At 39.9% G+C, this 13,373-nt stretch overlaps 1 protein-coding gene across 2 annotated transcripts in view; it reads left to right on the top strand.

The window, feature by feature from the left end:
- The window catches only part of ACOT12 (acyl-CoA thioesterase 12), a 32,721-nt gene that overhangs the window by 230 nt on the left and 19,118 nt on the right, over positions 1–13,373 (top strand). The window contains exons 2-5 of one of the 2 annotated variants that reach the window (XM_006775490.1): positions 2,699–2,768; positions 6,838–6,898; positions 7,428–7,529; positions 11,266–11,401. In XM_006775490.1, coding sequence (XP_006775553.1) covers positions 2,699–2,768; positions 6,838–6,898; positions 7,428–7,529; positions 11,266–11,401 — 369 coding nt within the window. The remainder of the gene's footprint in view (positions 1–2,698; positions 2,769–6,837; positions 6,899–7,427; positions 7,530–11,265; positions 11,402–13,373) is intronic. The other variant, XM_015571661.1, reaches the window with a different exon arrangement.

Below are 13,373 nucleotides of genomic sequence, written 5' to 3'. Positions count from 1 at the left end.
GGGCCTGGGGGCGGGAGCGGGGTACAGAGGAGGGTCGGGGATGGCAGGGTGTCTGGGAACTACGAGGCGGGCTGGGATGTGGGAGTGCGGATGGCGGGATGCAGGACGGCAGGGTCAGGACTTGGGAGGATCCTGGGTGACCCCCTCCTGGCTCCCCAGCCGCGCCGCGCCAAGACCAAGACCCGGGATGAGTGAGGAGAGGAGGCTGTTGTGACTTGTGAGCCCTGACCAGCCAGGACTATAATGAGGAAGCTAGTTCATCCAACGCTGGGAATGACCCAGGCCAGTAGTTCGCAGTTTAGTCTTAGGACTCCTTGCCCGCATTAAATACTAGTATGTATATGAGGACCCCAGAAAGCTTCTATTTGTGTGGGTTATTTTATCCATATTTCGCTTATTCGAAAGTTTTAAAACTTAATTCACTTAAAAGGAACAGGAATGAACCCATTACATATTTTTTATTGAAAAAAGAACTATATTTTCAACTGTAACAAAAATGTGCTTAAAGGAGTGGCATTGGTTATGTTTCCGCACATCTCTTTAATGTCTGGTGAAATAGAGGATTACCCACTTCTCTGATCTGTTTCTGCATTCAGTTTGTTGCCTAACACACCCTTCTGTGGCCCCTGCTCAGGTCCTCTGCTCCTGACTTTCTTTTTGCCATTATATTCTTCTCTGGGCCCCTTCCATGCATCACCTCCTTAGAGAAGTCTTTCCAACCACGTTGACATGTGCACCCGTTGGTCAACTTTATCGCAATGCCCTTTCCAACTTAAACCGTTGAGGTAAGAAGTGTCCGAACCTATGGTAGAGAACAAACATTTATAAGAGTTTCTTTGAAACAAACTTTCTAAGCCAAGATTTCTTCATTTGTAAATGGACCTAATAATTGTACCAACCTCGTGTAATGGACTTGCTTAAGTTCTTAGCTCAGGGCCTGGCCAATAATAAATGCTTAACAAATGCTACCTGTTACCATAGTCCTTTTCTTCTTGGTCCCTAGTGCCATCTAGTATAGTGCTGCAGATACTTAGTAGATACCTGATATATACAATGAAAATTTAGTCTTGTATTAGTTATTGCACTTTATCATTTAAATCATTCAGAGTTGGTAACATGTTGGTGTGCTTGATAACACTTTATTAGCAAGAATAGTTTCATAAGCTCAACAGCTCATTCCCTTGTGCCAGGTAATGGGAATGAGTGTTATTCGGTACTCCTTAGTCAATGTTTTGCAGAATATATCTGCAAGGGTCCATTAGTTTTCTGCAAATCTTAAAGCACTTAAAGGTCGATGACTGTGGCTGGCCCTCTGCCACTGAATAGACTTGGTAAAAGATAGGATTGATGCAGATAAGTCTCTGGAAATCAGTGGGAACTTGACAAAAGTCTGATACACTGAATTAAATTGATCCCACAGTAAGTAGAGGGTGAGCAAAAGTAGGCTTATAGCTGTGAGTATATAAAACACAGTTTATTCTTATGTTATTCTTTATTAATTATTGTAGTATGTATTTGTATTACAACTGTAAGCCTACTTTTGCCCACCCTGTGTTCTACTCTGGTATTTTTTATGTACTCTTCCTCTCACTAAATTTTATAGGCGGGAAGCTTATCCTCCCTGTTCCATCACTCAGAGTTCTGTGGTTAGTTTTCTGGTGACTCAGTTTATGTTATGTTCATGTTTGGAAGAACAGTTATTTCCAACTAGTCAAACCAGAATGTCTAGTTTTCTACAGAATTGAATCATAGGGAGGAGTGCTTTAAATACTTAGAAGATTTTCTTACCTCTTATACATTGCAGTTAAAGTAACCCACAAAGCATACAAATTCAGTAGAATTCACTGTTTTCATAATGTGGCACCAGGAGTGAAGTCTCCAAAACGGGGTTAAAGGTTCTTAAAGAGCCAATGCATTCTGTTTGGGTTTTAAGTGACTGTTCGTCAAATTCTGGCAGAAGCACATCTCCAAAATTTTCCCAAAGAGAATAAAATCTGATATTTTTATATAAAGTGAAACCAACAATTAAACTATCTCAACAAATTAAATGCAGACATAGAACATCAAAATAACTGGAGTTCCTCCCTACCCTCGCTCCGCCCTCGTCAGTCCTCTCCTCCTGCAACAGAATTAATGCACAGTGAGTTTGGTGTGAATCTACTAATAAAAAATAACAAACATTTACTAAATACCTACTGGGTTTCTCTGGTGTCCAGAGAAGTTCCTCTCTGACTTGGGGTGTGCTCTCAAGGTCTCCCATACAGCTCAGTGCTCACACTAGCTAAGTGGCTTAACTACATTTAGCTGCTGGATGTGAGGGATAATGGATACAACTTTGATGATTTGTTTTGAAAACAAAAGGAAGGTAGTACCTACCAACACTTTTAAAGTTGGCACCAACTTACTAAAATTGCTATTTGAATAACTTGATGTGCTGGGTACTGGTATTGAATTTCAAATCAAAGATGATGTGAATTAAAATGCAGAAGAAACCACAGTAATTTCCATGCAGTGGAAATATAACTTACAGAGCAAAGGAGCTGTTATGAGTCAGACCATCCAGAGTGTGGGCACAGTGGTCTTATGTTGAATGAGAGGATGAGTTACTAAATTAAATCCACTTAAATTTTACTCCTTTCCTCTAGGCTGAAATATTCAAACATTACTAATCCAGCCCATTTTTGCCTATTTTTTGAAGCTGAAAAACATGCTGGGGTTTCCTGTGTTACAGCCTCAGTGGATGACATTCAATTTGAGGAGACAGCTAGGTAAGGGGAACTGCTCTTCCATGTCCTTCTCCTGAGTGTACGGGTTCATTTAAAACATGTAAGCTTAATCGTGTTAAGTCAGTAACCAATTTCTGAACAAAATAAATAACAATTTGACCCAATGTAAGTCAGTAAAAAAATTGCAGGACCTACCTCTAATAAACTTGCTTAGCTGTAAATTCAGACCTGATTATGTTTAGAAATAGCTGCTGGCATTATGTATTATATGCATTCTGGTCTAAAGCATAGAAGGATTTATAGAAGCTGATTCCTAATGGCTCCTTCTTCTACTAGAAGAATAATCCTATATAACAAAAGGGTAATATGCAAACTGACTGAGCAGTGGAATGACCAGTCTCTATGACACGCACTGACCACCCGGGGACAGATGCTCAACACAGGAGCTGCCCCCTGATGGTCAGTGCACTCCCACAGGGAGAGTGCTGCTCAGCCACAAGCCAGGCTGACGGCTGGCGAACGAGCACAGCAGAGGTGGTGGGAGCCTCCACGGACATCCTTCCTGACTGCTAAAGGGTACATGAATGTCGTGCACAGGCCTCTAGTTAATGATAATAAGTATCTCTGTGATGGTGAATTTCATCATTAGGTTGTTGGGTAAACATTAATTTATCTGAGTAAAGATGTTAAATTATGAAAAACATTTTTATGTGTGGGAGTGTGTATGTGCCTAGCATATCTTGTTGTAGAAAATTTCAAGATATACAAATATCCAAGCATACACAAAAGATGAGAAAATAGTACCATGTATCCCCAAAGACCCTTCACCGAACTATGACAGTGATCAACTCATGAACACTCCGGTTTTATCAATTCCCCTCTAGATTCCCACACACATGGACTATTCTGACGTAATGCCAAGGGATCATCTGTGAAAATTAAAAATTACTGCAAATCCACACTTATTTGGAAATAAATTAAAGCACTATTATTAAATTTGGCATTGCCAACAGTACATTGTATTAAAATTTCTATTATATACTTTCCATCCTACAATCTGTAACTTAGGCTTAACTAGTAACCTCATCATTGAAATGTTTTTGCCATTTTGTGTTTGCATTATCAGTATATATTTCTAAAAGATAAGGCTCTTTTAGAGAACATATAATAACAATTACTATACCATTAACAGAAATTTCCAATGGTCTCAAATTTTTTAAAATTTAAACAGTTTATTGAATCAGGATCTAATATGGTTGATATGTCTTTTAACATATAATTTCCCCTTTGTTCATTTCACTTGCAATTTATTTTGTAAACAAACCTGGTCATTTGTCTTAAAGAATTTACCACATTTTGCATTTTCTCATTATATCCCTGTTTAGCATGTTCACATACATTTGTATTTCTTATAAACTATAGTTACGCCAAAAACATGATCTGATGGAAATTTGATATTTTGGTAAAACCAGTTCTTGTCAAGAGCATATACTGTCTAATGATCATTATTTAGAACCATTATTTCATTAGGTATTGGTAAAATAGTAGTATGCTAAACCTATCTCTCTCTCTTTTTTTTTTCATTTCTTTTCTGAACTATTTGTATAGAGAGACCCTTTATCTCTTTAATTACTTTGTTACCTTGAGGTAAAGTTTGACTTAATTCTTCCTCTTTATACTAAAGACCCGGTGCACGACATTTGTGCGCCCTTTAGCAGTCAGGGAGGATGTCCGTGGAGGCTCCCACCACCTCTGCTGCACTCGTTCGCCAGCCGTCAGCCCGGCTTGTGACTGAGCAGCATTCTCCCTGTGGGAGCGCACTGACCATCAGGGGGCAGCTCCTGCATTGAGCATCTGTCCCCTCGTGGTCAGTGCATGTCATAGAGACTGGTCATTCCACTGCTCAGTCAGTTTGCATATTACCCTTTTATTATATAGGATGGTATCAGGAGCCCATGATTTTTAACATAATTGATGCATTTCAGTTCTGATATGATTATTCTTATGGATGCTCACTCTGCCCTGTCTTTGGACAGTGGAAGCTTCTTCAGTTTGGCTCTGCATTTTGGACATAACCCCAAAGTTAGAATTCTTTAATAACTCCTTTGCTTTCTGGTATGACAAGATGGGCTCATTTTATACATTTTCTCACACAAATTCAGAATCAGAAATTTCTTCAAAAGAAATGATAAGTAGAGATCACAGTCTGGGCAGGAAACGTGCTCATCAATATAGAGTTGGTCATTATTTTAGGCCTTTTCAGTGAACAGCACTAGGAATTATGGGTTTTTTAAAGCGTTTATACTAATACCTCTAATCAACTAGGATTATATGGTTTTACTTAATTTCTTTAATTTTATGTTTGTATAATCTTGGTTGGTTTGGGAGGTTTGGTGTATTTTGTTAGTCCTCACTTAAGGATGATTTTTAGAGAGAGTGGGAGGGAGGGAGAGAGACAGAGAGAGAAAAAAGGAGAGAAACATCACTCAAGAGAGACACATTGATTGGTTGTCTCCTGTGCACACCCTGACCTGGGCCAGGATGGAACCTGTAACCCAGGTATGTGCCCTTGACAGGGAATCAAACCCACGACCCTCCAGTGCATAGGCTGGCATTCTAACCATTGAGTCACACCAGCCAGGGCTCATCTTGGTATTTTTGTTGTTGTTGTTGTTGTTGTTCTGTTTTGTGTTATGTGAAATACCTTGATCCTTACAGACATAAGCAGAATTTACAAGAAAAAGGAAGAGAACAGGTTGTTTGTTTCTGGTCTGAGATAGTTCTCTAGGACCATGGGGTAGCTGTCACCAGTTTTTAAACCCTAAGTAGTCTTGTCCAATGAGTTGCCCAATTCATCTCTCCAACCTAACTGCTTACATTTATCTGTTTGGCATTTATTTATTTATTTATATACAAACAAAATTAAGTTAAATAGAACCACATGCATTGACTAAGTTCACATACTAAGTAGAAAAAATTGATATGTATTTTTATCTTAGCAAAATTACGGATTACTGTGAATTCAAACTTATTTGAGAATAGATTAAAGCACGATTATTAAATTTAGGAATGCCAATGATACAACGTAATATAATATCTATTATGTACTTTCCAATCCCAAATTCTGTAACTTAATGCTTAACTAATAACCTCATCATTGAAATATGGTTTTGCCAATTTGCATTTGTATTATCAAAAAGGATTTGTGGTCACTAAGTTGATAAAAAGTGAACTCGTATTTTATATATGCAATCTGCACCATAAAAAAAGAAAATTGAAAGCAATATATAGGGAACCATATAATTTAGTTGTAAGCCATATTAGATATGATATTTTTTAAATTCACAAATATGTATTGCTTATATGAAAAGTACTATTTGGGCCCAATAGGACATGTGGGTGATTATGTCACAATTCTGGAGTGTGGCAGTTGCTCAGTCTGGTGAGAGTCAGATAAACACATAATCATCAGAATAGAAAGTATAATAGGTACATGCCTAGGATGAGATATAAACTCAGTTCTTCGGGGTAGTTAAAAAGTGCATTTTGACTGGGAAATCGGTGGTGTTTCATGACAGAGGTAGCATTAAATGAAGGCCTTACATGACACATAGATTTTCATCAGTAATAATGTGGAATAAATGGATCACCTGGCAGCATTGAGGGCCCCTGTAAACCTAGTAAAGCTGATCAATTTTAGGGCCAGCTTGTTGGTAGTTTACTTATTATTTGTTAGCTAATATTTTAAAATAAACACCAATTGTATTGGTTTTGTTAAGAGTCTGTTTTGATTCCTCTCAAGAAAACAGCTGCGATATTGTCAAAGTATCTGTTGCAGATTTGGAAGTCGTTTTGCACACAATCTTTGCCAAGGCCCTTTGCTGTTTAAATAGAGGTAGTCAGCTAACATATGTGTGGTTCACAGTGATTGGCATCTGTTTGTAGTGCATTCTTTTTTATGTTTTCATTAACCTGAATTTTTCATGCACAAACATTATGAGTGTGATAAGGTAAAACTGCTCTATGGCACATGCATTTAACTAAACCTTTAAGCCTGGAATGAGCTATGCTAGGATTACTGAGATCTTTTTTTTTTTTTTTTTTGAAATAGAGTTGGACAGGTTATAACCATCAAAGCAAAAGTTACTAGAGCATTCAGCACAAGCATGGAGGTAAGAGGCCCCTTTCCTTACTTCTGTCATTGGTGCTAATAACGAAATTAGAAAATGCTTATCACATAGTACCAACTTTTAAAAAAAATGATATAAAACTGTAAGTGCAATATGGTAGTTTTGTGTGCATGTATACACAGATACGCATTTTATATTTTATATATGAATAAATAATATACATTTTATAGTTCACATATATATGTAACTGGAAGAAAATTAACCTGAGTGGTGGGATTACTGTTACTGATATTTCCTCTGGATAGTTAGATTCCAGTGTTATCATTTACGTATTTTTATATTTACCAACTTTTCCATGGTAAATATGTGTCTTTCTATAATCAGAAAAAAGTTATTTTTCCAACTTTATAGAACATTATTAAAACAAGAGTATTGCTTAAGAATAAATTAAAATGCTAGTTTCATTGAAAAAACAAAAGAAAAAGAATGGTGAAATGCATAACTGAATTTTGAATGGTGCAATTCCATCTGTTGTCTGGATGGCTGAAAGTTTATTTTCTTTTCATTTTAGATCAGCATCAAGGTCATAGTGCAGGACACGTTCACTGGCATTGAGAAACTTGTTAGTGTGGCCTTCTCTACATTTGTAGCCAAACCAGTTGGAAAAGAAAAGGTAAATTTTCTGTGTGGGGGACATATTAAAAATTGCATCAGAATGATTATTACGAAAAGGACATTCATCTTAGCATGAGAAATGCTTTCCCAAGATTTGTTATTCATCAATATTTATCATAAAAGATCAGTCTGTGGTAATGTTATAGTAGTAAGTACTTTAGACAAAAGAAGATGTAGCCAGTTTGTGAGAGAGGAAAAAAACTGTGTTTTAAATTATCTAAAGGTCATATCAGTTTCTCAAAAATATTGCTTACTGGTTTAGTTCTTTTCTTTTGGGGTTATATAACTACAAGTTGAGTTAAAATATCTTTTTTATTTTAGCAAGAGCAATTTAGTGAGCAGTTGCATGTTTTGGTCCAATCACTTTTTTATACCTGAAGGAAAGATGTCAAAGTTGCTGAGTTATTGAAGTTTAAAAATAAGCTTCAGGGCATATGGGGTAAAAACACCCTTAAAGGAAGTGCTTTGGCCTAATGTATGTGCCCAGTGGACTAGCCTGGCCATTTGCCCAGGACAGCTTTTCCATGGTCTTTTGGAGATTTATTCGTTATCATTTCTTGGCTTTTCTTTTTAAAGTCATCATGCCAACAGGGACGGTCCCAATCTAGTCTAAGTATTTTTATGTGTGATCATTCAATTTAGAATTAAAGCCTTTCACTGCAGGGCTTGCTCCAGAGGTGGGCACGGTGGCTTCTCCTAGCTCCACTCTGAAAGTGACAAGCAGTACTTCTCACTCTGCCAAAGTGTTCTTCTCAGACTGCCTCAGGGTTTAGAGGTGGGGCAAGCAATGTTCCACTATACTCATTGGAAAGAGCGACAGAGCCACACTCCTCAGCTACGCCTCACTTGAGCAGGAGGCACAGAGATGGGCCGGGTTGAGTTAGCCCACCGTGGTCCCAGGTAGCAGATATCCCTGCAGAGTTGTGTACACTGGGACACTTCCCTTACTCTCTTCCCAAAATTAAACAGGCCACAGGCAAATTCACACTGCCCAAAGGCATTGCTTTTCAAACTGAAGTTCACTTAATCTATTATATTATTTAAATATAGCTTTCTGGATTGTATCCCAGACCTGCTGAGTTAGAATCACCCATGTAGAAACTTGGAATCTATATGTTAACGAAGTATCTCAAGGATCCTATGTTCACTGAAATTTAAGATGTCAAGATAGATGTTGCCAACCACTCTGTTTTTCCTCAAGTCCCCAGAAATCTCCAGACTCTTGGGAGCGAGAGAATGTGGGGGTGGGTGCAGAGTTCCCATATCTGAGAGCAAGTGACAGAAAGGAGTCCCCCCAACAACTTCTTCCTACACATGAAGGAGAAAACGAGGGCCATCATTTTCCCTCCAGCTTTAGACTTCTCACTCCAACTTCAGGGACTCATGGAATCAGAATGGGATAGTCACACTTCAGTTTCTCCTGAGACTGAAGAACTGTTTTTCTGAAAGCCTTTCTGGGAAGTCAGGGACCTTATGGTTCCGCCATAATTGGTTGGCTCAGATAACCTTTACTGTAAAGCATGTTTCCCAGGCTAATTTACTTTTCACTTGGTGGCATTCTTGTTTAGAACATCCTAAAGAGAGCCATGAAAAATCGGTGTTTGATTTGAAGAGATAGGCTTACCTGGATCTCTGTCCAAAGTGAGTTTTTCCAAGACAGGATGGGCAATGATTAACTAGGCTTAGTCCAAAAATTGCACAGGCCAGATCATTGAAGGACTCACAAGACCCCATAGAGCAGCGGTTCTCAACCTGTGGGTCACGACCCCTTTGGGGGTCGGACGACCCTTTCACAGGGTTCGCCTAAGACCATCAGAAAACACATATATAATTACATATCGTTTTTGTAATTAATCACTATGCTTTAATTATGTTCAATTTGTAACAATGAAATTGGGGGTCACCACAACATGAGGAACTGTATTAAAGGGTCGCGGCATTAGGAAGGTTGGGAACCACTGCCATAGAGCATGCTCATGCAAAGCCTATTCAACCCAAAGGAGGCAGAACAGCAGGAGAAAAAACTTGCAGGACATTTGGTCCATGCCAAAAGGTCCTTGATATTTGGTCCTTCACATGTGCCATGACCAGCTAGGCTACCAAGGCAAAAAGGGTTATTATTGGCAATACAGCCACTACACAATTATTGACCAATAAAACATGAGAGCATTTTAAATTTATTAACCCTGTAAACCAAACGTCTAAACAAACATTATAGACGCTTTGAACCCGGGGGTATTTTGTAAGTGTAGATGTTTTGGACAAGACCAAATGCCCACTAACAGAGAAAGAAAGCACAGGCAATCAGCAGAGCAGTTCAAGACTGCCAGGCATTGCTCTCAGGGTCCTCTTCAGCCACACAAAATGTATTTTATCTACATTGGTTTACTAGGTGACCTTTTTATACCCCTCTGGTCATCCAACAGAAACAAGGCTGTGTAAGCAGTTAAACCAGTGCAAGCTATCATCTATCCATTTCTAACCGAATTAGACAAGGCAGTCCAAGGGAGTTTAGACTTGAAGCAGCATATTATAAATCACTAGATACTTCATCCTTACCTTGACCAAGGGTGAGCACCGGCCTTCAGTGTCCTGGAAATAAGCATGGCGCGACCCCAGTCCAGCTGCAAGGTGTCTCCTCCTGACACGCACAGGTCAGCAGGCAGGCATTTCTGAAGAAGCTTGAACCATTGGTTCTATTGCATCATATTTCCAGGCTCCTGGAGGTTGTTTAAAGCTTGATTCTGACGTATTGATTCTTTAAGTTTGCTCATTAGATCACTAGAGGCCCAGTGCACGAATTTGTGCATGAGTAGGCTCCAGCCGGCCCACCCCAATGGGGGCCCATCAGGCCGGGCCAGTAGGGGGGTGGGGCCATGGGTGATTCGCAGCTGGCCCTGCCCCCATTTGGGGTGTTGGGGGCTGATCAGGGGCCAGGCCAGCCAGGGTTGGGGTAACAATCAGGGCTGGTTGGCTGCCGCAGTGCATGTCATAGCCACCAATCATTCTGGTCATTTTGCCACTCTGGTCACTGGGCTTTTATATATATAGATGTTTTCATCATGTGATGAAATTTCCAAATTGAGAATATTTCTTGGTAAATAACAGCTTTCTTTAAAACATCTTTATTCCTTCCTTTGATGTCTAAATTTTGCAAAAGGTATAAACATTTTCTTTCTTTTTTTTATAGATAGGAAGGGAGAGGGATAGAGAGATAGAAACATCCATGAAAGAGAAATATTGATTGGTTGCCTCCTGCACGTCTCCTACTGGGGATCAAGCCCACATCCTGGGCATGTGTCCTAACTGGGAATCAAACCATGACCTCCTGGTTCATGGGCCCATGTTCAATCACTGAGCAACACCAGCTGGGCAAAAAATATTTCCTGATAAGAATTACGTGGCATCAAAGTCCATCTTCTCATTCATTAGTTTGAAGAATTTTTTATTTTGTAGTTCTGTTAATTTTTTTAAAAAAATCAGGGGAAATAATATTTGAAAAACTGCTTACAGTGCATATCTTGTACAATGAAATAATTGTCTATATTGATATTTTTAATTTAAAAATATTTTAAGGAAAATTTTTAGTCAAAATGAAATGTGTGTGAAAACACACATAAATGATTTACTTTGAGTTAGAAAACAATGTGGCATATCATTTGTTTTTGCAAATGTCATGTTGTGCTTTTATAATTTAACAAGGCGATGAGAGGTAAATGTTTTTCTTTCTCTAGATTCATTTAAAATCAGTCACACCTCTAACTGAACAAGACCATGTGGAACATAATCTGGCTTCTGAGAGAAGGAAAGTGCGATTACAGCATGAAGAGACCTTTAGAAACCTGATGGAGAAGAGTAGCAAGTTTGAGGGTCAGTACATCTACCTAGGGGAACTTGAACTCTATGACTGTGACAGTGAAGGGTCCTTCCTTAGGGCACACTTACTGTCACCTTATTATTACAGTTCAGTCCTGGTGATACTAGAGATCTTTTCCGACAAACCCAGTGGCTGGAGAAGGAAGGGCCTGGCCATTCAGAATAGAACTGCTGACACCTAAGCCCGCTTTAAGTCAGAGGATCTCCAGGGGAGGAGATGTGAAAGGGCAGAGGGAACCGCGCTCTTCTTATTAGTAACCGTGCGCTCAGTAATGATAGATGAAGGAGGGACAATGCCGTAAGTTGATCTGGTGTTTCACACTTTACTAAGCAGTTTCTCATCTATTATTTCATATGAGCTGCCTATAATCTCAACAGAGGAAAAACCTGAAACTGAGTAGTGAAGAACCTTGCTAAAGATTACAGGGGATATGAATGGAAGTGATAAGATTCTACTGTTTCTCGGCTCTTCCACAGTAACACTATGATGAGCCAAAGTTCCTCAGTTCTTTGGCGGTGATTTCCTGGGCTCTTTGAGGCCTGGTGGGGCCAGAATGGCAGGGAAAGGAAGTCCTCCTTGCCCCTCATCTGCCCTTCCTATCTGACTCCCATCTCCTGCAGCCGCAAGGGAGATGACCTGTGGTGGAGAGCAAAGAGTGAAATGAGTGAGCCAGCCCGAGCCCCTCTCATCACCACTGCAGGAGGGTGAAGAGGCTCACAGAGGGTCCACCCCCATTCCCATGGCTCTGAAAGCAGACACAGGAAAAAGACAAGGAAAGGAGAAGACAAGAAAGGGTCAGGATAAGAATGTGGGAAAAGGAGGAGGAGGAAGAGTGAAAGCATATAAAGGCCAGAGGAGGGAGAAAAGGCAGAGGCAGGGGTGATTGACACCTGTGGGCTTTATTCCTTCCCATGTGACATCATCATGGTCCTGGGACCACCTCACAGACAACCTCTGGGTTGGAAAAAAGTTTTTCAAAGGCTCCTACTCATTGATGATCTTTTTTTTTTTAAAAAAAGATATATATATATAGATTTTTTACGGAGAGGAAAGGAGAGGGATAGAGAGTTAGAAACGTCAATGAGAGAAAAACATCGATCAGCTGCCTCCTGCACACCCCCTGCTGGGGATGTGCCCGCAACCAAGGTACTTGCCCTTGACCAGAATCGAACCTGGGACCCCTGAGTCCGCAGGCCAACGCTCTATCCACTGAGCCAAACCGGCCAGGGCTCATTGATGATCTTTTAAAGACAATGCCCATTACCAAGTTGACCTCATCATTTACTTACTTTGCTGAGAAGAGTGGGTCTCCTTTTGTAAAGATGACCTCAGTGCTAAAATATGTTTTAAATGCATCTTGCTAAAGTAATCAAATAGCTGAACCGGGGGAACAAGAGCATTACTAGAGAGAAAAATCAAGGTGGAAGGAGGCCACCATGAAAAGGTAGAACTGCGTCACAGAGGCCATGCTAAGAAGCTTGGCTTTTCTCTGTCCGTGATGAGAACCAGTGAAGGGTTTTGAGCAGAGTTGTAGCATAATTACGCTTGATATGGTCACTCTGAAGAGGTGAGACTAGAGGCATAGAGACCAGGCACGAGGGGAGGTATGGCTGCACCAGACAATGATAATAGGGAGAGAAAGGAGGGAAAGAGCTAAAAAATATATATATAAGAGGTAAAATCAGCAGAATATGGTCATTGATGTGGGGCGACAAGTGAAGAAGAAGGCTAGGATAATGCTCGGGTTTCTGATTTGAGCGATGGGTTAATTGACGGTGCTATCATCAATGTGATGATGAATATGAGGGGTGGAGGGGGCAGTTTGGATGATGAGTTTGGTATAATCTGATAAGCCGGTGGCATAACCAAAAGCATGAGACCAAGACTGGAGAGATCAAGTTTGAGAGACAACTGTTTACAGATGTTAATTCAAATGAAGATAGTACCAGCAGTCACCCTGTGAAG

Source organism: Myotis davidii, unplaced genomic scaffold (genome assembly GCF_000327345.1).
Source record: "Myotis davidii unplaced genomic scaffold, ASM32734v1 scaffold44, whole genome shotgun sequence".
NCBI classification, from domain to species: Eukaryota; Metazoa; Chordata; class Mammalia; order Chiroptera; family Vespertilionidae; genus Myotis; species Myotis davidii.
This window is presented reverse-complemented; position numbering and strand designations above follow the sequence as displayed.